The following is a 22,557-nucleotide window of genomic DNA, read 5'->3' as shown; positions in this document are numbered from 1 at the left end:
GGAATATATTCAATTCTTTCTTTCACGGGGTGTGAAGAGAAAGTGAATTGAGTCACTTGGAAAGGGGTTTTCCAATGGTATAAGAATTAGGGAGTGTGTAAGGTACATAGAGATCTCGGGGTGAGATATTGTAATTACAATTCATAATTCTTAGTGGAAAAATCTCTTGTGCGGCAAGAGTACTGGATGTAACCTTCGGTGGACAGGAAGGTGAACCAGTATAAAAACTCCTTGTGTACTCTCTTCTCCTTATCTTTTTATTTTTGTTTCCTATTATTTTTCTGCATATTATTCCGCTGCACTTTAACTTTGATTTTGCAGAAAAATTGGTCATTATTTTAAGACAACTAATTCACCCCCTCCTCTTAGTTGCACTCTGATACTTACACAATGTAGCATCAACAATGGTCGAGTCTGTGATCCTTCTGGTTTTTGTGCTACTATAGCATGAAAATTGTGTTCATCCATTTCAACAGCCCATCATGCCTATGTTGCCATGGGCTTTTCTGGCTAAAGAATGGACAATTAGACATATTAAAATATTCCTCTTATATTTTTCACACTCATGCTTTCTCAAAACAAATATCAATTTTTAAATTTTATTCTTTCTAATTTTATTGTTAATATATGAAATTTAAAAACACTGTACAATATTAATTTTATATACTGTTTATAATTTCTTTAAGTTTTTCTTTATTTCATTTCTTTAAAATATATTATAGAACTAACAAGTTTGCCATGTCCCTATTTAGGATGAATGAGCCATGATATTCTTCACCCTAATTTAAATGGGCAATGTGCAGACACAAGTAAGGCAAACAAAATAACATAAATTGTTGATGTTAACCTTGTATATTATATCAACTATTGTCTTGTATTATATCTATAAGTTATAATTATATTTTTACTAATACATGTGTATATGCGTGTACCAATGTAGGGGCTTCAAGAAATGCATGAACAAGATGTTGGTTGGTTTTATTCTTTTCAATAACCAAGGCTATTTATTCTATTATCTTATGGTAAAACAATTAAATTTTTTTGTGATATGTAATTTTTCTTTCCTAACAAATGTTGTCTTTAAGAATTAAAAAAATTCATTTGTTTAATATAATTCCTAAGGATTTAGTGTGTCCTTATCTAATTAGACAACACATTTACTATTATAAAAAATGAACATTTTATTTTATATCAGATATTTTAAGGAATTTAAAAATGTAATTCTCTTCTTACCTCTTTATGTGGTGTAATATTTTAGTTGGACCATTATTTGGTGTAATATCCAAGAAAGTGAGGTTCATGGTTGCGAGAGTCCTACTATTCCAAGAAAAAGCAATCGATGCCATGAGCTCCTCAAACATATAAAAAAATCAAAGATAATATGGAAAGTGAATTTGGTGTAGAAAAATAATCTTCCAAAAGAAAACTCACCCATGATTAAAAAGAGGTCAACTTTTGCTCTCTTTTTTTCATAAATAAAAAATTATAATAAGATATCATGAAAAAAAATAAGCAAAATCTGAAATTTGTAACAAAAGGGCTAAATGAGTAAACCAAAGTAAGATATGTTGTAGTTGATTTTAGAAATTGATAATGAGTAATTGTTATCGTAACTTATTAAACAACGTGTTGAGATGGCCGAGTTGGTCTAAGGCGCCAGATTAAGGTTCTGGTCCGAAAGGGCGTGGGTTCAAATCCCACTCTCAACATTATATATTTTTGCTCCTATTTATTTCTTAAACATACTGCTACTTTCAGTCGTTGCACATTATAAACTACAACTTGTTGAAGATATACCAATAATAACCATTATATGTTTTAATTTTATAACAATGCTGGTAACTGGCTAATTTTCGTTGACATTTCTATCTTTCAAGGAAACTGCAGAGGACGCGCTGCATTTTCTATTATTTCTAAGGAGTATTGTGATGTAATGTAATGTTCTTTATACGATATTCAAATTTTCAAATGTTAATTCCCGAGAAACCATGGATTCAACATGAGCATAGGTAGTTACTTCTAATGCTTCCATTTTTATTATTATTTAGCATGTGAAGTTATGATTGAATGATATACTCTTCAACTTCAGAGCCTTAATTTTTTAGTACAGCTAAATTCCAAATTTCTTCTTCTCTTCTAAACCACGGATTACTCCTCAAATGTTTGATTTAAAGGGTGAAAGGTAACAAAGGTTAGATTGTATCAAGAATAAGAAATTTTGTAATAGCCAGTACCTATAGTTTGACGCTTATTTTTTAGTAGTATTTTTCTTTCTTTTGAAGTGGTATGAAACTGATTTTCTGTTGGGGTAATGAATTGATGTATAGGTTGGGAAGCCAGCATGGAAAGACAAAGGAACGGAATTACAGTGACAAATCCTGTACATTACAAGATGAGAAGTGAAACCTATTAGGAGCTGTTGATGCTGTTTCAACTCCTTTTTTCTTTCTATATTTGATTGCTGTATGGTTCGAGTGTTTTTGTTATTAATAAAAGAATGAAAAATGTGATCTGCAATGTATCAAGCTTTGTCAGCTAATTAGATACACAACTTGCAGTCTCAAAGTTTAGTCTTATCAGGGTAGCATGTAGCCCAGAAAATAGTTTTATCTGAAAGACTTAGAATTTGGGCATATTCCATCACAATATCATTGTTAAAATTTGACCATACAGAACCAAACGGTTTCATTGATGGTCATTCAAACTCCAACTCCATTATTGGCACAAGTGCATTCTGGATGGATTTTGATATTGAGAAGCTTTATTACTTTCATTACTGGTATTGTGAATTTACACCAAAATCATTCCCTTACATTAACAAGAAGCATAGTGCAACCAACCTTGATCAGATATCTTGGAATTCCCCAAACCATGTGTCACTCTAATTACACTAAGGTCATGCCTCCACCAACATATAAACTTAGTGTCTCACAATGAGAATCCTTAGCAGCCAACTCTAGCAGCAGCTTACACAGTCAGTAAATATAAACATGTCATTTCCCTGCAACTTAAATCTATCAACAATCTTAAATTCGAATAAAATGTTAATTTTTCTTCTTTCTAATTTTTGTGATATTTCTATTTATAATGATATAAAAAATAAGAAAAGTAAGTATAAATTGTTGTAAAATATAGTCAGAAGTTTGGAAGTGTCCAAACGTATCCCTAACACAAATGTGTCAAACACAATATATATGATATAAACACAACTATTATTATAAAGTATTCATATTTCCTTCCCATATCAATCAAGGACTTTTGATCAATTATTCCTTACCATATAGTGCTTAAACTATTAACAATGTCTTGGTATTCAGATTCATTGTGATCCTGCATGATCTTGTGGCCTTGCATAACCACTTTATGAATTGGGTGGTCTGTTTTGTCTGAGCCCACAAATGCTCACAATAATTTAAGCGGACCCAGACATGTCTGAATTCATTGAAGGTGCTATATAGAATTGAGGGTGTGCATTGCACACCCTGGATTTTAAAAAAAAAAAAGATACTATCTACAAGGCATTGGAAAATGGAGAAATTCTAAGTGGGCAAGGTTTCAATCAAGAAACTAGTCTCAAGTGAGCTATTGATACTAGTTGGGTTCATATTATACAACTTTGATAAATTTTATATTATTGTATTTGTTATATATGTTGTTGTTGAAATTATTAAAGAGAATGGATTAATTCCGGAAAAATGAACTTGGTTAAAATCGAAAAACAATGATTAGAGATTATGAGGGATGATGGATGAGAATCTTTATTGCAAGAAGTAATTTTATTTTGCAATATGCATGACATTGACATTCATGATATGGATGTTGACTTTTTTCCTTATGGTAAATCACGACGTGGAGTCGGAGTGCATGCTATCACAATAGAACATCATTATTATGTTGAATTATTTTATATTATTGCGAATATGCAACTTAAGGAACTTCATGATGAGTTAAATACTCAACTATTTTTTGGATGTATTGTTTAAGTCTAGTCAATTTGTTCTCTAGTTTTGATAAGGCAAAACTGATTGAATTTGCAAAGTTCTATCCACATAATTTTTGTCCAACTAATTTAGTGATGTTTCATAATCAATTTGAGACTTATATTATTGATATGCATTGCAATGTTGAATTTGCTTCTTTGAAATGAATTAATAATATTTCATAGAAGTTGGTTGAAAGTGGAAGACATGTTGTTTACTCATTAGTTTATCTCTCTTTTGAAGTTAACAATTATTTTACCTGTTGCCACGACAATAGTAGAAAGAGCATTTTTAATTATGAAAATTGTGAAAAAATAAGTTACATAATTGAATGGGAGATGCATGGATGAATGAGTGTCTAGTGACTTATACTGAACGAGAAATGTTCAATAACATTGACAATAAGCTCATCATTCAACGAATTCAAAATATGAAATCACGTAGAGATCAATTATGAAATGTGTAATTTATTTGATTAAAAATATTTAAATATTGTGATTTGGCATTCATGTTTTCATTTTTTATATATGATGATATATATTATTTTTGTTTTAATATATGTTGCACACTCTACTCCTGGACCTTAGAATTGTCACCGCTCGCATTGACTCAACGGACAAAATTTAATGTCATGTTCATTTTAAAATGGGCTAAAGGACTAGCGAGCGGCTCACAGATATTGTTGTGTAATTAAAAAAAACATGTAAAAAATAAAATTAAACTAAATAAAGTAGTTGGAGATAAAAAATTAACAAAAACTTTGATATTTTATATTAAGTTTAACAAATCGTACTAGATTACAAATTTTTTGGATTAAAAATTATATTACATCCTAATTTATTTGAAAATTTCATAATTTTTCCTTAAATTATGTTTGTCCACCACCCACATTATCCATTAAAAATATCCATGGGCTTTCGAGCAAAATAGGCAAAGTAAAAAAGATAAATGAACAAAATTTATATACTCTAACCACACACAAAAATGCAGACACGCCCATGTACATGACCTGTTTTACCATATATATTTGTAATGCTCCTCTATGCCAACTCACGGACACTGATAGCTAAAACACTGTGATTGTCAAAATGTGAAAATCTAAAGTGATAATAATAAATTAACATCACATTGCAATAAAAAAAATATTGTTAGCACCCATTGGCATACAAGTCAATCCTAGAGGCTAGAGATATACAATGTAATTAAGAACAATCTTCTATCCCACAATTTCTATAACTTATGTAATATTACTTATAAATGATTAGGAAAATGTTTAATAATAACAATTTTAATATAAATATATTTTTTCCATCAATCATAAATAATGATATAAAGATTTAAGGAGTGATATAAATTGTGATATAATAAGTGTGCTACCTAGTTATGGTAATTTCACCATAAACTTCAATATCAAAATATCAGAATTCTAGTGGTGTAATGTTATACCAGATCCCTATGATAATTAAAAAGTTAAATTTTTTTATTCTTATAAGCGATAGTTGTTAGAAGAGGTAGTCACATACTCACTCTAAAAGGATTAATTCATTATTAAAAAATAAGAAGAAATACGTTTAGTAATAGAAAAAATAAAAATATCAAGATTTCTTAGAGACAAATAACGGTAAGAATTTCAATCAAATAGAGCCTACGGCCCAAAGCAAATAAACGGAACAGCCCAAGCACACCACACTTGTCAGAAAACAAAACAGAACACAGCAAAATCCTTATACCCTAGTTACTCTTCGAATCAAACCTTTCTTTCTTCCTTCCAGAACCACTCTACTCTCATTTTACTCCAAAAATGGCGACGTTTACTTTGATTCAACGTGCACGAACCACAATGCTCTCTTCTTCCTTCAAGTCACGCAAACATGGTAACCACTATAACCCAACAATGACCATGATGGCTCTTTGTACTTCTGCAGTTCCAAACGAATATCAGAGATTCCCTCAACAACAATCACCACCCTCTGATTCTACACCCTTTTACCCTCAAACTCAAACTAACACTAACCAGTGGCAGAATCAACAACCACAGCGCCACCCTTATCCTCCTCAGAACCAGAGCCACGTTCAGCATGGAAACTCTCCTCCTCTCCCCAACCAATTTTCTCACGGTTATCAGAACCAAAACCCCAATGAACGAAACCCTAATCAGTGGAATCACCAGGTTCATAATAATTACTCACATAATCGAGCACCACCCATTTCTCAAAATCAAAACTTTCAGCCACCCAGTTCTCAAAATCCAATTTTTCAGACACCCATTTCTCAAAATCAAGACTTTCAGACACCCACTTCTCAAAATCACAATTTTCAGTCACCCATTTCTCAAAACCCAAACTTTCAGACACCCAATACCCCCAACAGATGGAGCAACCAAGACACTAACCAGTGGAACACTCAGAGTCAAAACCCTAACCAATTACGTCCTCCTCCTCAGTTTCAAAACCCTAATCGGTTGAATAACCAAGCTTCTATTCAAGGCCAGGCTCAAGTTGCAGCTCCTTCTCCTCCTCCTCAACCACCTTCAATCACTGATTTGATGCGTTTGTGCCAGGATGGTAAGGTTAAGGAAGCAATTGAGTTGATGGAGAAAGGGGTCAAAGCAGATTCTAATTGCTTTGATCTTCTGATTGATTTGTGTGGAAAATCCAAATCTCTGGAGGATGCAAAGAAGGTGCATGATTACTTTCTGCAATCTACTTATAGGAGTGATGATAAGTTGAATAACAAGGTGATTGAGATGTATGGGAATTGTAAGAGTATGACTGATGCACGGAGGGTGTTTGATCATATGCCTAATAGGAACATGGATTCATGGCACTTGATGATTCGTGGCTACACGAATAGTACTAATGGAGATGAGGCATTGCAAGTGTTTGAACAAATGAATGAGTTGGGTCTGGAAATTACCTCGGAGACTTTGCTTGCGGTGTTATCCGCTTGTGCGAGTGCAGAGTCTGTTGAGGATGGTTACCTACATTTTGAGTCCATGAAGAGTAAATATGGTATTGAACCAGGAGTAGAGCACTACATGGGGCTTTTGGATGTTCTTGGACAGAGCGGATATCTTAAGGAAGCTGAGGAGTTTATCGAGAAGTTACCATTTGAGCCCACTGTCTCTGTTTGGGAGACTCTGAAGAACTATGCTTATATTCATGGAGATATTGATCTTGAAGACCATATTGAAGAGTTAATAGTTAGTCTTGACCCATCAAAGGCTGTTGCCAATAAGATCCCAACACCGCCTCCGAAGAAATATACTGCGATTAGCATGCTTGATGGCAAGAACAGAATCATTGAGTTTAAGAATCCTACTCTTTACAAGGATGATGAGAAGTTAAAAGCTTTGAGTGGGATGAAGGAAGCTGGATATGTTCCTGATACAAGATATGTTCTTCATGACATTGATCAGGAAGCAAAGGAACAAGCATTGCTCTACCATAGTGAACGTTTGGCAATTGCTTATGGTCTTATTAGTACTCCACCTAGAACACCTCTTAGAATCATAAAGAACTTGCGTGTATGTGGTGACTGTCACAATGCTATCAAGATCATGTCCAGGATTGTAGGGAGGGAGTTAATTGTCAGAGATAACAAAAGGTTTCATCACTTCAAGGATGGAAAATGCTCTTGTGGGGATTATTGGTGAAGGAAACATAACTCCAACTTATACACTTGAATGAATATATCTCATTAATGCTGTGCTTAGAAGCTTCACTACTTCTAGGGATGGGAGATGAAGTATGCTGTATCCAATGATTTAGAATACATTTGTATTTTGTTAAGTTATTCATTTAATTACTCTTGCTCTCTCTGTCAGTGCATAAATTTGCTCCCTTTTACATCTTTGTTCCACCAACATAAAATTTAGCTTTATTTACTAATATATGCAAATATGTAGAACACGTTTGAGGTTTTGTTTTAGTGTGGTATATGTTTAGGATCCACGTGTCACAATCTTATGTGCTACTGGACCCTCCAGTAATGGAGATGATCCATTTTCTATGTTTATTAGTAGTCCATACAGAATTCAGGGCTTTATGCAAACAGCAAAAATAATGTCTGCTCTGTGATCTACCAGCAACCAATGGCAGATGTTTTAAGAGTATACCAGACATGCTAAATTGTTCATAACATTCTATAGTGACCTTATACAAGCAACCAGTGTAAACTGTTCATGACATTCTATAGACTACATTATGATTGATTACAAGGAAAACAGTCAGTTATGTTCTGCCCAAATTTTTCTATGTTAAACCCTATCATCATCTTAAAAAAATATAGTAACCTTTGTTTTTCTTATTGATGCTTGAATTAAGACACCAACAATACACCACCTAGTATATTTTTGATCAAGTTCCATTAGTAGCTGACATAATCTGATTAAAGGGTATAATATTTTAAAAATATTTATGTCTTTGAGGAACTTCTGTAATTATGTGACTAAACCAATTTCTGATGTTGAGTCTTTGGGGATAATCACCGATTGCATACTGAGATTGTGTTTATTTTTGGAGGATCTACGCCGAATGAAATGGACCTTTTTAGTTGTTTTTAATCCATGACAGCTCTGGGCAGTTTTAATTGTTAATCTGTGGTAAGTTTCAGGCATTTCAGTCAAGCCAGCCAACCTGCACAATTGAGAATCTTTTATTCTCATCTTAAAACAATAAAAAAATGCTGTTAAACACTATGTAGCTCATGTATTTGTTGTATATTGTAAATTTTGTTCATGGTTTCATATTCAGTCATTCAGGTGTTATGCCAACAGAAAGGGAAAATATAGAGTTGCAACTTTAAGGCTTAAAGCATGGTAAAACTTCACAAAAGAAGAACGTTGTGGATGTGATTTCCTACAAAATTTGAAGAAAAATATTAGGAAAGTAGCATTTGGAATCCAAGAAAGTAGATATGTTATTACAGTATTATTCATTACAAACAAGAGGAAAGGGAGAGAGGAGGTTTTAGCCTCCTATCTTTGTCCATTTTCCTTTTAATGATTCCGCTGTATTGCACCACTTATTTTAAAACCCAGCTTCATTTTACTTAGTAGTTAGTACACACAATCCTACTATTTCATTTTTACAACACCAACGGCTTTTCATAGAGATGATTCTCAATTCATCCTCAAGAGACATGATCAGCATAAGCATTCAAACATGGTTTCAGGGACTGAGTCATCATGGCCATGAACTCGTTCATGTCAACCATGCCATCTCCATTAGTATCCACTGCTCTCACCATTCGCCTGCAGTCGTCGAGGCTGCACCTTTCTCCCAGCTTCCTTAGCATTCCTTGAACTTCTTCTGCACTTATTTTGCCATCACCATTCTTATCAAATGTTCGAAATGCATTCTGTATATCCAACGTCCTGATTCCACCACCCTTCTTTTGAGCCTCCATAAATTCTTTGAAGTTAATGAATCCATCTCCATCCAAATCAACGACTCGGAAAATATTTGGCACTTCATGAATCATGCTCCCCATGCCTAAACATTTCAGTGTAGTTTTGTACTCATGCTGAGAAATTTTCCCATCTTTATTGGAATCAAATTTGTCAAACACCTGTTTCATTTCATCAACGTTGGGCTGAAAACTGTTTCTCAACACAGAGTTCTGTTTGGAGAACAAGCGTGATGGCTTCCTCAGGTAGCTTCTCTTTGAGAGGTTGTATTGGAAATCAAGAAAAGTAGTAGTTGCCATTCTCTGCTGTTGATTTTCCTGATCAGTTATGGTTTAAAATTGAAAAAGAACAGTCCTTTATATAAGCTAGAGATTGAAAAGTCAGTGAAATCTTATCATGCCAATCTTAATCTATCAGTTATTCCTCAATAATTTCTGGATGACCACAAAACTAGAGATGCTAAAAGTAAATGCTAAGGTATTAAAAAAGAGTGTTTGTTAAAAGATTAGCATATTTTATGAAGAATACATTCTTTCCAAAATATACAAGCTGCTATCCTACTTTTCTTTATGGGGAAATCTCTTTTCCAGTCCCTACCCTTAACAATAGTGGTTTACATGAATATTTTGAGTAACAATTGTGGAAGAATATAACTCATCAAGATGAATACAACATAAATTCCCGAGGTGGAAACAGGGAATAAAAGGAGAAGAAAAAACTAGGGAGAATAAAAGGCTTAGTCATCATGGTGGTTTTCAATTATCCAAATCCTCCATTACATCAATATCCTTGCGAGCTGTTATCTTCTGCACATATCCTGCAAATTGAAAAAAAAGTGAGCGACTCCAAGTTGACAATCTTAAGCTTTTAGTAAAAGTGAGAAGAAAAGAACAGAAGGCATATTAGGAGATTGACACAGAATTAAGGCCACTAAGGTATTTTCTTGATTGCAAAGTCATATGTGTCCATAAAGTGTGAGTCACAGTTAGGAAAAGGTCCGCTACCCAAACACAAAAATTAGGGAATAAAGCACATTTAAATGTGTACCATTGAATGTGTATCACCCTAGCTATAAGGGTAATCATTGTCTCCTACTTTAATTGTTTTTTTAATATTATAATTGATGTGGCATACATTCAATTGTGCAGAGTGCACACTAAGAGAAATATGTGCTGCTTTTGGAACAAAGAAGAATCTGTCCTCATATGAAAGGCATATACCTATTGCAGGGATAGAGAGACGGCATCAATACAAGAACTACAAGTCAACAAGTCTTGCTACAATGTAAGCTTAATATTCCTATATAAAATAAATCTTAAATATGAAACAAAGCCACTATATCATCAACCATATTCACAAAACAGGTTTCATCATATTATAACCCATAAGTCCTAAATGACATCTTGCTCACTCATCATAGTAAAGAAGCAATTGAAACAACTAGATCTTGGGCAAAGGTAGACGAAAAAAAGATAAATCTGCAACAGCTAAAAGCAAAAGACTTTACTGTAAGTGCTCACAAGGTATGATTCAACCCAACTATACAGGCAAAAGAAAACAACAAAAAAAGAAGGTACTCTTTTCACACATCCCATAAAATTCACTCCATGAAAAGTTTCTTTGAGGTGGTGCAGGGACATAACCAGAAAACTTCTGTGTTAGAATTCCTAAAAAGGTAGATTTAGATGCCACAAATCATATGATAATGAGATAGGAATCTAATTAATTCGAATTGCATAACAGCCACAGAGTCACGCAGAAGAGAGACCATTCCTATATCAATAAGTAGTTTTCACCACATAGAAGAAAAGGCAAAATGAAACTTGAATGAAAATGTTCTACAACGGAAGCAAGATGGTTTTGTCACACAGCTCATTTAATTGTGAAAGGACAACTCTTATTTATTCCTTTATACAAATACTTATTAGTATGTTAATAAGTTAATCATAAATAGAGCCACTCATTATACTGATGAGTATCAGTTTATACTTATATCTCTTGTAGAATATCCAACTTTCAAATAAAATTGAAACTTTAAATCCATATAATGTAAAAGTCAATTGCTATAGCCACAGATCAGATGGAATGGAAAGGGTATGGCTATAACCATACAGTAAATTAAATCAAGGAATCTATCATGTTTAAAGGAATACATTACAGATCCTATTTAAAACATAAATTCACATCATCTCAGCAATCTTTTAAATTTGTAATACTTCCATATTGTCTTAACAAATTTTAGCTATAGCTCTTCTATGATCTTCAATGTTGAAAGGGTTAAAATGGTACAAAACTAAATTTAACGAGAAGGCATGCCACATGGAACAATCAATAGTACAGATACACAACCTTTATAAATAGAAAGAAAATGAAGCTCATGAGACATGACTGAATGATTATTAGCACACTGATCCTAAGTGGGTCATTGCTCTAACTATCATGTTTATCTTATAGGATGACCATACAGCACTTGCACTTGCATCTAAGATGATGCACCCACCCTCGTTTTCAGGGTCTATATTAGAGAAGCATTTAGCTAGTAGATTAGTTAGCATTATAAAGCCTTAGCTGAAGTTAGGATTGCTCTGGCACTAGAAAGCCAAACTAGCTTATAAATAGCTATAAACTCATTGTAATAAGTTTAGAGAAATCATAATATCATTTTCCAAGTTTCTATTACATTCTGAGTTCTCTAGTCTCTCTCTAGAAATCTAGTTTCTCTTACACAACCCAAAAAAATAATCTAATTCTACAGTTTATCCAAATCGGCCCACATTCTTTCACTTCTCATTCTGTTTTGTGCTGCACCGTACAAACTCTAGCGTCTAACCACTTCTAATTTCGTTTTTTCACATTCTAGTTCTGTGAGGAACAAGTCTGGTATTGATTTTGCAGCAACAGAGGGTGAATCTAAGGCCACAGAGCTTGAAAGTGCATCTGAGGAGCAAGTCTGGTTCTGGTCAGATTTTGTTTTTGTGCTTCAATTCTTATTTCCGTGGTTCAAATCTGAGAAGCAAGTCTAGTTTTGTGGTTCAAAACTGGTTTTGTACTTGTTCTGTTTTAGGACTAGTTTGAGATCGGTTCTAAACTGGGTTGGAACTTGGAACACGAACAAGTTTTAAATAGGTTTTAAAATCAAATCTGTTCTGAACTGGTTTGTCAGAAACCAAACTGATTTGTAAAATACTGAATTTGTTTAGTGGAAATTATAAGGTGTGGTTTGCACAAACAGAATCATATTACTGGTTTGGTTTCATATGGAAAACCAGACCATGATCCATGAACACCCCTACTCTCTCATTTCAATATGTGATTTACATCAATACCCGCTCACAGCAACATCAATCTACGGTGACTACACAAGCAGGTCTTCAAAAAACATTTTTCCAACTAAAAAAGGTATGAAGATGTGTATAAATAGTGAATGATGGATTACCAATTCCCATGCAAGGAATGCATTTGCATGTAGTCTCTTTCCCTCTTTTGCTGTAATAGCTTACATATCCCGATCCTTGGCAACTACGGCACTTGCCCGTCCATTCATACACCACCTCTTTACAATCCTACAAAGTCAAAATCAACATTTAATAAGAAAGCTATTAAGGAAAATTACACTGACGACACTCGATGTTTGACTTAGTTACACTCAATTCCCCTCTTGTTAAGCTACATTCATCTAGAGCTAAATGTAAATTCAATCAACCACTCTCTTCCATATAACACAATCTCGATCTCAATTTAGAATGTAATTAAACCAAACCTCAAGAGAGTTAAACCTAATTCCTCAAGTTATCTTATAGCTATGTAAATTACTGAAATTGAACTCTATTTTCCATTAAGAGAGTGAAATTGAAGAACTCTGACCTCAAATTTGGGGTCACATTGAAGGCGCTTATCAATCTCATCAGCGGAAACGGGAGAGGAATCAGGGCATGTCATAGGAAGAGGAAGAGGTTCACTATCATCAACTAAGTAACTCTCTCTATTCCGAGACCAATTCTTCTCTTTCGCTTTTGGTTTCATTCCATCGTTGCTACTTCCACGCCTCGTTCCGGTTTCGAGGGAAGAGGAATCGGGGCCTTGGCCAATCCTGACGCCGATGGTGGTAGCGGCGGAAGTTAAGGAGTGGAAGAAGCGGGGGAAGGAGGGGGAGAGATCAGCGGCGGAGGCACGGCAGCGGAAGGTGGAAGGGGTGGCGGGGAAGAAGAGGGAACTAGTGTTGGTGGAGAACATTAGCAGAAAATGAAGTTTAATTCAACTTAGAATTGGGAGAGATTGAGAGTGAATAATATAATGTTGGTTGAGGGAGAAGAGAAGCAGAAAACGTGGACAGATTTTATCAACATGTATACGATTAATTTATAGTAAATAAACGGTAGATAAACATTGCTTGCTACTAGTCCTTGAAAGATGAACCAACTCATATACTAAAATTATCGGTAATTATGAGAGAAGTGTAATAATATCTATAAACAATCATTCATTTATTACTTTTATTTATTTAATATAATTGAAAATGAATGATAAATGATTCAATGACACTGTAATTTTTACACTATCAATACATATTTTTATAAGAGTGTACTATAAATGTAAAGATTTATATCATTTATAATTATTTTATTTTTATTATTTTTTTAAAAGTCAACCGATGATTTAGCATAAATAGTAGTGTATGAAGTAATGTATAAAACTCATTATCAATGTATACATCTTTTTTGCTCTATTTATAATTTCATATACCAAATGATAATTTCAGTATAACATTTGTCATTCATATGTATTACTTTCTTTAAAGAATTAACAGTATAATGCATACACATTTATTTAATGAATGTAATATTTATGCATCGATAATCGATGACGAAGACATTCAAGTGCACACCTCAAATTATTTTATTTGTTGCATCCCTTAATAATATAAAATTGTATCAACGTTTCTTAATTGTTATATGAAATTTTATAACACTTAATCAATATTATTATACTTCAATGAGTGATCAACTCGATTAATTATTTAATCAATTATGATACTAGAAAGTCGCTAGTTAGAGTAGTTAAATTGATTTACTTTAAAAAATTATCAAAGTTTTATAAATTACCTAACATTATTTAATAATTTTATATTATAGTTTTAAAAACATTGTTATTACACAAATAATTAATAAAAAAACAAATAAAAAATATTTTACAATAATACAATGTCACAAATAAGTTGAAAATATTGTTAAATAACATAGTTTTTATAATTTAACTGCCATAAAGCGGTTAAATAATTTAAACAAATTATGTTTTGTTACAATGTAAGCTAAAAAATAATAAATGAAAATCCAATAATGACAAACATAACTAAAAATTAATTGAAAGCCAAAGATTTTTCCTTATAAGACGTCATGTTGTTATTATTTTTTAAAAATGATTGATTAAGTTAAAGAGACTGGTTAGATAGGTTGAGTTACCAATTTTATGAGCAAAATAGTCAAGTCAAACTGATCTATACCAATTTTAGTTCATAGCTGATCAATTAAGCAACATCTTCAACCAGTGTCCATTCTAGATTAGACCAGTCGGTCTAGTCAAATTTAGTAACATTGCATCTATTGCAACTTGTACTGGTGACCCTGGATCCTAGATCTGTCATTGCCGATAATATAAACTTATAAGATTCATGCACAATTAGTGTATGATTTATCATTCACTTATATTAAATTTTTGAAGAGTCAATAATGATTAAATGTAAATGGTGGATGATAAAATAACAGTATATCAAACTCATATATTGTTGGTACATATATTTTATTTTCTTATTTAATTTCTTTATGTCGACAGTCCCCTCCATACTTAGCTTTCTCACTTTGACAATTGACATGCCATATGTTAATTCTACCTCATACATTGCATTTCTCATGCGTCTCATGTAAAAGTGGCTCGTATAAGTATATATTTTTTATATCGAGCATACATTTATTTTACTCACTTATTCTCGCTCCTCTATTTTTAAATACATAAAAAGTTTTTATCTGAAAATGGTGTTTTTCACTCTTCAATTATCCATATCAAATATATCATTTCCAACAATACATCAAATATACATCAATCTTCTTATTTGAAATATTAGACTAATTTATCATGAACACTTCAGAATTGATAGATACATAGATAAAGAAACAATTGAATTGGGTCATTTCCCCTCAAACATTGTATGATTATATCAAAAACTTGTTGAGCCACCCTAGAACCAAAAGCAAACAAAGACAATTATCAGTTAATAATATGAACTTGTGCTTCAAGGAACTAACCAAGTATTGAGTTATATAAATAGCAAAAATACAAATGTATAGTTCTGCATTTACTTATACTTTCACTTCACTCAGCTTTAGTTTTTGGGAACTTCTCCTTGAAGATTGTTATTTTGAAGATTTCTGTTAAATAGAATGAAGTGTTAACTAAAGCCTAATAGAACAAAGAGGGAAATTCAATTTTTGTCATGAAATGGTAAAATCTTACATTTCGAGCAATTTTGGGAGTTTCTTAAGTGATGGAGGAACTGGCCCATCAAGTTTGTTATTCTCCAAGTGCCTGAGTTTTAACGATGACAGAAAACAAAAGGGAGTTAAATATCAGGTTACAATGGACAATTATTTAAGAAAACCTTAGAAGTTAATGTTTTATGCTACTTACAAAGTTTGTAACTCGTGCAATCCACTCATATCAGGGAGTGCGCCAGAAATTTTATTTCCTCCAAGCCAACTGTAATTAAATATTCACCAAGTAGTATAATCTAGTAGTAAGAAAATATGAATCACTTAGGATTTTGAAATAGAAGGGTAAGTTCCATACAGATGAACAAGTGAAGTTAGATGGCCAATACTTGTAGGAAGTGACCCAACCAATCCGGTATTCGTTAAATTCCTTTATGTATGTAAAAAAAAAAAAAAATATGTTATTCCTCCATTAAACATAAAGGATACTCCTAGAAAATGTGACAATTGTTATCATATTCATTTTTCAGCTCCTAGAGTGTCATATACTATAAATAAATAAGAAATAATTAATGATAAATTGATAATATACCACATTGTTAAAAAATAAAAGCTAAGTTTTTTGCGAATTGATTTTTGGAGGGCAATGGAGGGAAGGGAAAGACTTTAGAGCTATGAAATACATATTGAAATGATTATAAAGTCTTTCATTTCTTTTTCTTCCTCCCTAAAACTCAAATTACATATAGATTCCGAGTGAACTTACACCGTGATGACTCGTGCAATGAGATCATGATAAGAGCACGAAACTCCAGTCCATGAATTCCCTTTAGGTAGGCATGGATCACCATTCCAATCAGAAGGTGGGTTCTCAAAGCTTCTAGCCAAATCCTCCATTACAATTACTAAGGATAGCCATAAACAACTTAATGATTCAAACAAGTAGCTTTATGATCATACTTTATTCTAAGAAATTGAATACTAGTAAAGACTATATTAAGTTACCATCTCTAGTCAGAGTCCTTCCAGCAAGAGGCAAAATCTGAAAAACCTCTCCAGCATTGATCACAGGTCCAACAGGTTCACCACTAGCAGGGGTCAAGGTTAATTTGGTTTGACCAGAAAGTGGCCATTGTGCAGAATAAACTGTGACACCCTTAGCTGTGGCATTAAGGCTTGTGAAAAATGTATGGTCATTAATAGAAACATCAAATACTCTCCAACTATAAGGGCTAGGACCTCTATTATCTTGAAAGTAAAGGGAAATGTAATAGTAAGTGCTTGGGAGGAACACAGGTGGCCACTGAATTTCAAGCTTCTTGCCTCTACTTGTGGTAATTCCATTAGTGAATGCTATAGTTGGGGGAAGGTTCCAGAAGTCTGACGAAGTTATATTTGAGTGGCTTCCAACAACAGGGTTCTCATCCTTAAATGGTTGCCACATCCGGTCAAATTTGTCATTTGGATAACTAGGTTCACATATACACATGTAAATGATCAGAAATCTCATCTTATCAAAACAATTTCACATTTTCTACTCTAGTATATACATAAACTTTACTCATAGAAATCATCATTATCTCCAAACCCTTACTCTAATACTTCATATACAAATGTTAATGTGTCGCAGTTTATTCTTATGAACTCATTGATTCAAATTGTGGTCTGCATCATCTGATACGGCCGCAACATTGCAGTTGCGGAGACCACTGTAACCGCATCATATCATACTTGTGGTGTAATATCAAATTACAATGATGTGGTCGTATCGGACTGCAACCCAATTGCATTTAGCATGTATAAAGCTGCATCAAACCTCATCAATTCGCATCGTACCATATCGAATTTAAAAATAGTTTTTAACCACAGAATAATTCAAACTGCAAGGGTCGCAATTGGCTTCACAATAACCATAATCATAGTTACCACAACTATTAATGCAATTGCGAACATAAGTGCAATTTAAAATCTAAAACAATGGTATGAAGTAAGAAATTTCTCTACTTCCTGTGACAATTTTTTACCTTATAATATCTTCACCTCCAAATGTATGCCTTGCAGCAGTTACAAGTGCATACTTGGTGAAATCAATAGGATTATACAAAGAATCATCCAAGATCTTCACCTCCAAAGCTGAAATGAAAGGGCTTGAACTACCTGTATCTTCATTCCTAGCCAAGCACACACTCAAGGTCTTCCCTAAAGACTTTACCACAACCTCATAGTAGGAACTAAGTCCTTTGGCATAATCTTCTGTAGTGTTCACAATGCTCCATCTTGTCCCATCAATGATTTGATCAAACACTGAAGGTTGTTTCCCTCCATCAAAACCTCCATAATAGTATATGGTCTTCACAATGTACTTGCTGCCTTTAATCACTGGCAATGAATAGCAATATTTTTTAGCTGATGTGTCTGGAAAGTAGCGCAGTGTGGTTAGTGTGGGAAGTATGTTAGGTTCATTGATGATGGTGGTGTTGCCCACATTGATGTAGCTTCCATCAGAAATGTATAAGATATTGTCTACTGTTAACTCTTTAGTTCCTCCACAGTCTATGAAGTACCCTGCATTCATGCACAAAAATGGACCATGTTACAGACTCTTCTATGCACTAATGGTGCTACTCAAATCCTAGAGATTTCTTAGATAACAAGTTTCTATCATTTCACATTCAAATCAGCTTTTTGTTATAAACATGAATTTTTACCATGACATCCTTTAAAACATGTCAAGTATTTGATTTAAATACCTATGGTAGGAAAATACAACCCAAGAATAACTCCTTAAATCCCATAGAGAAAAATATTAAATTATGTGCATATTAGGAGCAGATAAGTTAAAAGAGTCCTTGATCCCTTACAATATTATCAAAATGAATGCAAATCCATCATCATATATTACACCATCAAATAGTCGGACACGCCAAAATGGCTTTATTCATTACCCATACGATGAGAGGATTTTGATTATACAAAAAAGTATATTAAAAAGATTGGTATGCATGAATTGTAATTATGAGGTTAATTAATTTGAGGGGTGTTTATATAAAATAGTATTGTACCTAGAGGGTTAGAATTAGCAAAGTTAGAGAAGGCAAGGCAAGGAATAGTGATAAGCCATAGGAGGAAGATGGAGGGGCTCATATTAGCATATAAGCCCTGGTTCTACCTGAACCTATGAGATTTGGGAAGCTCTTATTTTTTCCTCTTGGTTTTGTTGAAAATAGTTGAGAATGAGAAAGAGAAAGTGGTGTGGGACATGGCCTATGGGTTGACACGTCTCTTGGCTCTCCTAGAAGATAGAAATAGTATGGTTTGACTTGGTCATGCATGCGTACTGCATTAAGCCACGTTGACGTACTAGGTTTATCTCTCTTATTAGAAAAAAATGAAAATTCACGATTGGATGTGGATGTTTTTAATTCATGTTTTTGCTTGATGCTATTTTTTTTTTAAATGTAATATTTATTACTGTTGATATAAATATTTATATATTTACCTTTTATTTGTATTAATTTTTTTAAAAGTTGATTATAATAAAATATGAATGATAAATGATGTAGTAACAATATATAATTTATATATTGTTGATGCATATTATTTTTGTTGTTTTTTAAAATGTCTGTCATTGATTTCTAAAGCATTCAAGCCAACGATATGTATTCAAGTTTGTCTTTTATTGAAGGAAATATGATGAGTAAGACACATTCATGAGATCTCCAAAATTAACCATAGGTGAATTTGGTCGAATTATAAGAAAACTTAAACTAAGATAATGACTAAGAGAGATACTAGTAAAATATGTTGACCACCGTCCACCCCTGTTTTACTCATAAAATGATACTTCAGACTATTATCCATGTTGATAACTAACATCTTCATCATGATGTGAAAACAGAATCTTTTACTTATGTATGGATATATTTTAAGAATAACATTTGCGATTAAAAACAAAAGAATACACATGCACTAATAACTTAGCTATCTTCAAAAAAATTCTATTATTTATAATTTTTACTTCGGATAAATTACATACTAAAATATACGAGTAAAGTCCAAGAAGGAATATTGATGAATTGTATTTCTTAAAAATCTTGCAGATTGAAAACCAATACAAGCTATGTGACAGACACACAAATTGTTTGTCTTAAGCTAGAGTGTCGTCTAATGAGAACTAGTATTTAGGAAGTTTTTTCACAAACACAATAGAGAAAGCAATGAAGTAAAAACTGTATCGTATCGGTCGGTTCAACCGAAAAACCGATGAACCGATCTTCTAATCGGTACGGTACAGATGTTGAACCGGCCAAGTATCAAAACCGGTGAACCGGTCGGTATTTTATTAAACCGACCGGTTTATACACATATTTTTTTTTGAAAAAAAACTTAAAAACTTATTACAAGGTAACTCATCTTTCAAACCATTCTTCAACATTTCAAAGCACATGCTTCCAAGGCATGCTTAGGTTACACATTTTGGTTCCTAACATTCGTGTGTAATCTTAGTGACATTTGCGTTATCTTGGAGTACTATCTGAAGATAGGATTTTGTGCAAAAATATAATATCGACAACTTTGACTTCTTGGTGTTAAATGTTAAAACTCCAAATTTATTTGTTTTGTAGAGTGAGTTGTGAACTTGTATCATTTATTTATATTTTGCGGTTGTTAAGTAATATTTTTAGATTGATATATATATTTTGTAATTTAGAAATTGAATTTGTTAAAGACTTAAGTTGTTTGTTTATGTGAATTTTGAGTAAATTATGAATATGAATTATAAATTTGAGTATCTACCTATTTGGAATTTTTTTGTTACAGGTTTATATATATATATAAATATAAGTAGGTATGTCTAGTTTAACCGGGCATGCAGGTTTAATTACTAAACTACCGAAATCACTTTACCACTATACTACATTGACCAGTTTCTTAACGGTACGCTTTTAACAACACGAGAGAAAGCTTTTTTTAATATTTCACACTTAACCGTTGCATTAGAGATAGTGAAATAAACAGTACTTTAATTTCCAAAATAGAAAGGGGTGAGTTGTGGGTATTGAATTAAGGTGTATATATATCAGATTAATAATGGAATGAAATCTGATATTCCACACATCTTGTGAAATTTCACTGTTATAGTATTGTAATTAACCACAAAAATAGAATAAACGGAGAGTAAACAGAATATTGAATACAACAACCTATTAGAAAGTAGATTATTCAATCAAATCACACAAAATTATATTACTTAATGTAATTTGATTAAATACTAACATGGAGAAACGGGTCTAGATATATATTATTTATGCTACTTGACCAACAAGCTCATTATATTTGCAAACACATATAAGGGGTTTGTTTGAGAGTTAAATTTTAGAGGGAAAAAGAATATTTGAGAGCTATAAAATAGACTTGCGAAATAATTCTCAAGCTTTCTTTTTCCTTTTTTTTTTCCTCCAAAATCCAACTCTCAAATTAATCATAATAATCTCAAATTAATCATAATAAACTTCATTATATCACTCAAGAACTGAAAGTGTTCCTCGCAGCAGATTCAGAAGAATCTCCAGCAAAATCCTTCCCCATCATCATATGCTTCTGAATATCAGCTTCTCCAATACTCTCCCAAAATTCACTTTCCTTATTTCCAAATGTATCCACTTCCATTCCCTTATCTACATTCTCACCCTTCACTCCTTCCTCAGTTTCAACCCTCACATTCACACTTTCTTTCTCTGGCAATGGGAAATTAAGTTTTGCTTGCGACCCACGGAACTGGATGTTTGCTTTGTCATAAGCCCTAGCAGCTTCCTCGGCTGTGTTAAAAGTTCCGAGCCACACTCGCGTACGAAGTCTAGGATCTTGAATCTCCGCACCCCATTTTCCCCACGGTCTATGTCTCACTCCCCGGTACTTCTTCTCGGCGCTCTTCTGTTTCTCCTCCTCCTTTGGGAATAAGTTGCAGCCTAAGCACCCTACAATGTTACATTCCTGGCAAATTTCCATTTCGAACCGTTGATCAAAGCTGGTTCCAACGGTAGCGGTGGCAACCGGTGATGTTTCCGGTGAGTGGAAGTGAATAACATTGGAGGTGGAACCGATGACAACGTTGGTGAGAGCGGCGACGATAACAGAGAGTTCTTGGTCGTAGGTGAGGAGTGTTGAAGAGTGAGACATGTTTGGACTTTGGAGTTTGAATTTGAGTTTGGAAAATGTAGTGAGAGAAGTCAAGGGTTTATATACGGTTTGGAAATGATATGGCAGGGGAGTGACAGTTGTTTATGTCGTTCACACACGGATTATGTTTTGATTTGGAATTGAATGACATAAGGAGTGAGATAAATGTTACGTGTCAATTATTAAAAAATAAAGTCAACATTAGAAAATGGTTCATTTATGTAAGGCTAAACACCACTTTTTGTATCTAATTTTTTTAAGACGTACTAACGTGTTCCTGAAAACGAACAAGTCTCTGTAGTTGATTTCTCAGATGAATAGTTATTGAAAAAGATAACTATCCGTTACAAAAGTAATTAGTTCCTTACTCAAAAATGATGAAGTGATAATTAGTACAAAAAATGTATTAGTGAAAAAATGTAAAATAAAAAATAGTTCCAAAAAATATTAAATATATATCAAATGAGTTATTTTTAGTATGTTTTATGACTTATGATAGGAATTA

At 33.1% G+C, this 22,557-nt stretch overlaps 5 protein-coding genes, 2 long non-coding RNA genes and 1 other non-coding gene across 12 annotated transcripts; 3 read left to right on the top strand and 5 right to left on the bottom strand.

Moving 5' to 3' along the window:
• Window positions 1,629-1,709, top strand: TRNAL-AAG. Its single transcript has one exon. It is a non-coding gene; the product is annotated as a tRNA-Leu (tRNA).
• LOC109333233 (pentatricopeptide repeat-containing protein At2g15690-like) lies at window positions 5,685-7,826 on the top strand. Of its 2 annotated transcripts, XM_019568598.1 has the most exons (2): window positions 5,685-6,232; window positions 6,263-7,826. In XM_019568598.1, exons 1-2 carry the CDS (start codon window positions 5,782-5,784, stop codon window positions 7,633-7,635), a joined length of 1,824 nt encoding a protein of 607 aa, XP_019424143.1. In that variant the 5' UTR covers window positions 5,685-5,781; the 3' UTR covers window positions 7,636-7,826. The 2 variants fall into 2 exon arrangements, with proteins under 2 accessions (XP_019424143.1, XP_019424142.1); XM_019568597.1 differs by having other exon boundaries at window positions 5,686-7,826.
• On the bottom strand, window positions 8,880-9,778 carry LOC109333370 (calmodulin-like protein 1). The gene has a single exon (XM_019568832.1). It carries the CDS (start codon window positions 9,687-9,689, stop codon window positions 9,114-9,116), a length of 576 nt encoding a protein of 191 aa, XP_019424377.1. The 5' UTR covers window positions 9,690-9,778; the 3' UTR covers window positions 8,880-9,113.
• On the bottom strand, window positions 9,884-13,719 carry LOC109333371 (protein disulfide-isomerase SCO2). 2 transcript variants are annotated; one of them, XM_019568833.1, is made up of 3 exons: window positions 13,255-13,714; window positions 12,827-12,953; window positions 9,884-10,207 (listed from the first exon to the last, which is right to left on the bottom strand). In XM_019568833.1, exons 1-3 carry the CDS (start codon window positions 13,621-13,623, stop codon window positions 10,146-10,148), a joined length of 558 nt encoding a protein of 185 aa, XP_019424378.1. In that variant the 5' UTR covers window positions 13,624-13,714; the 3' UTR covers window positions 9,884-10,145. The 2 variants fall into 2 exon arrangements, with proteins under 2 accessions (XP_019424378.1, XP_019424379.1); XM_019568834.1 differs by lacking the exon at window positions 9,884-10,207 and adding an exon at window positions 10,532-10,590 and having other exon boundaries at window positions 13,255-13,719.
• On the top strand, window positions 10,635-12,723 carry LOC109333373. The gene is made up of 2 exons (XR_002106005.1): window positions 10,635-10,674; window positions 12,286-12,723. It is a non-coding gene; the product is annotated as an uncharacterized LOC109333373 (long non-coding RNA).
• On the bottom strand, window positions 12,018-12,346 carry LOC109333372. Its single transcript, XR_002106004.1, has 2 exons — window positions 12,224-12,346; window positions 12,018-12,173 (listed from the first exon to the last, which is right to left on the bottom strand). It is a non-coding gene; the product is annotated as an uncharacterized LOC109333372 (long non-coding RNA).
• LOC109332384 (leucine-rich repeat receptor-like serine/threonine-protein kinase At2g14510) lies at window positions 15,443-19,098 on the bottom strand. 3 transcript variants are annotated; one of them, XM_019567352.1, is made up of 9 exons: window positions 18,935-19,098; window positions 17,897-18,437; window positions 16,878-17,341; window positions 16,639-16,777; window positions 16,231-16,302; window positions 16,072-16,140; window positions 15,898-15,969; window positions 15,744-15,812; window positions 15,443-15,622 (listed from the first exon to the last, which is right to left on the bottom strand). In XM_019567352.1, the coding sequence occupies exons 1-8, from the start codon at window positions 19,014-19,016 to the stop codon at window positions 15,767-15,769; spliced, it is 1,485 nt and encodes a 494-aa protein (XP_019422897.1). In that variant the 5' UTR covers window positions 19,017-19,098; the 3' UTR covers window positions 15,443-15,622; window positions 15,744-15,766. The 3 variants fall into 3 exon arrangements, with proteins under 3 accessions (XP_019422897.1, XP_019422898.1, XP_019422899.1); XM_019567353.1 differs by having other exon boundaries at window positions 15,604-15,622; window positions 15,750-15,812; XM_019567354.1 differs by lacking the exons at window positions 15,443-15,622; window positions 15,744-15,812 and having other exon boundaries at window positions 15,894-15,969.
• LOC109332667 (ethylene-responsive transcription factor ERF109-like) lies at window positions 21,133-22,063 on the bottom strand. Its single transcript, XM_019567681.1, has one exon. It carries the CDS (start codon window positions 22,050-22,052, stop codon window positions 21,399-21,401), a length of 654 nt encoding a protein of 217 aa, XP_019423226.1. The 5' UTR covers window positions 22,053-22,063; the 3' UTR covers window positions 21,133-21,398.

This window comes from Lupinus angustifolius, chromosome LG18, assembly GCF_001865875.1.
Source record: "Lupinus angustifolius cultivar Tanjil chromosome LG18, LupAngTanjil_v1.0, whole genome shotgun sequence".
NCBI classification, from domain to species: Eukaryota; Viridiplantae; Streptophyta; class Magnoliopsida; order Fabales; family Fabaceae; genus Lupinus; species Lupinus angustifolius.
The sequence above is the reverse complement of the archived record's forward strand: the minus strand, read 5'-3'. Positions and strand labels throughout refer to the sequence as shown.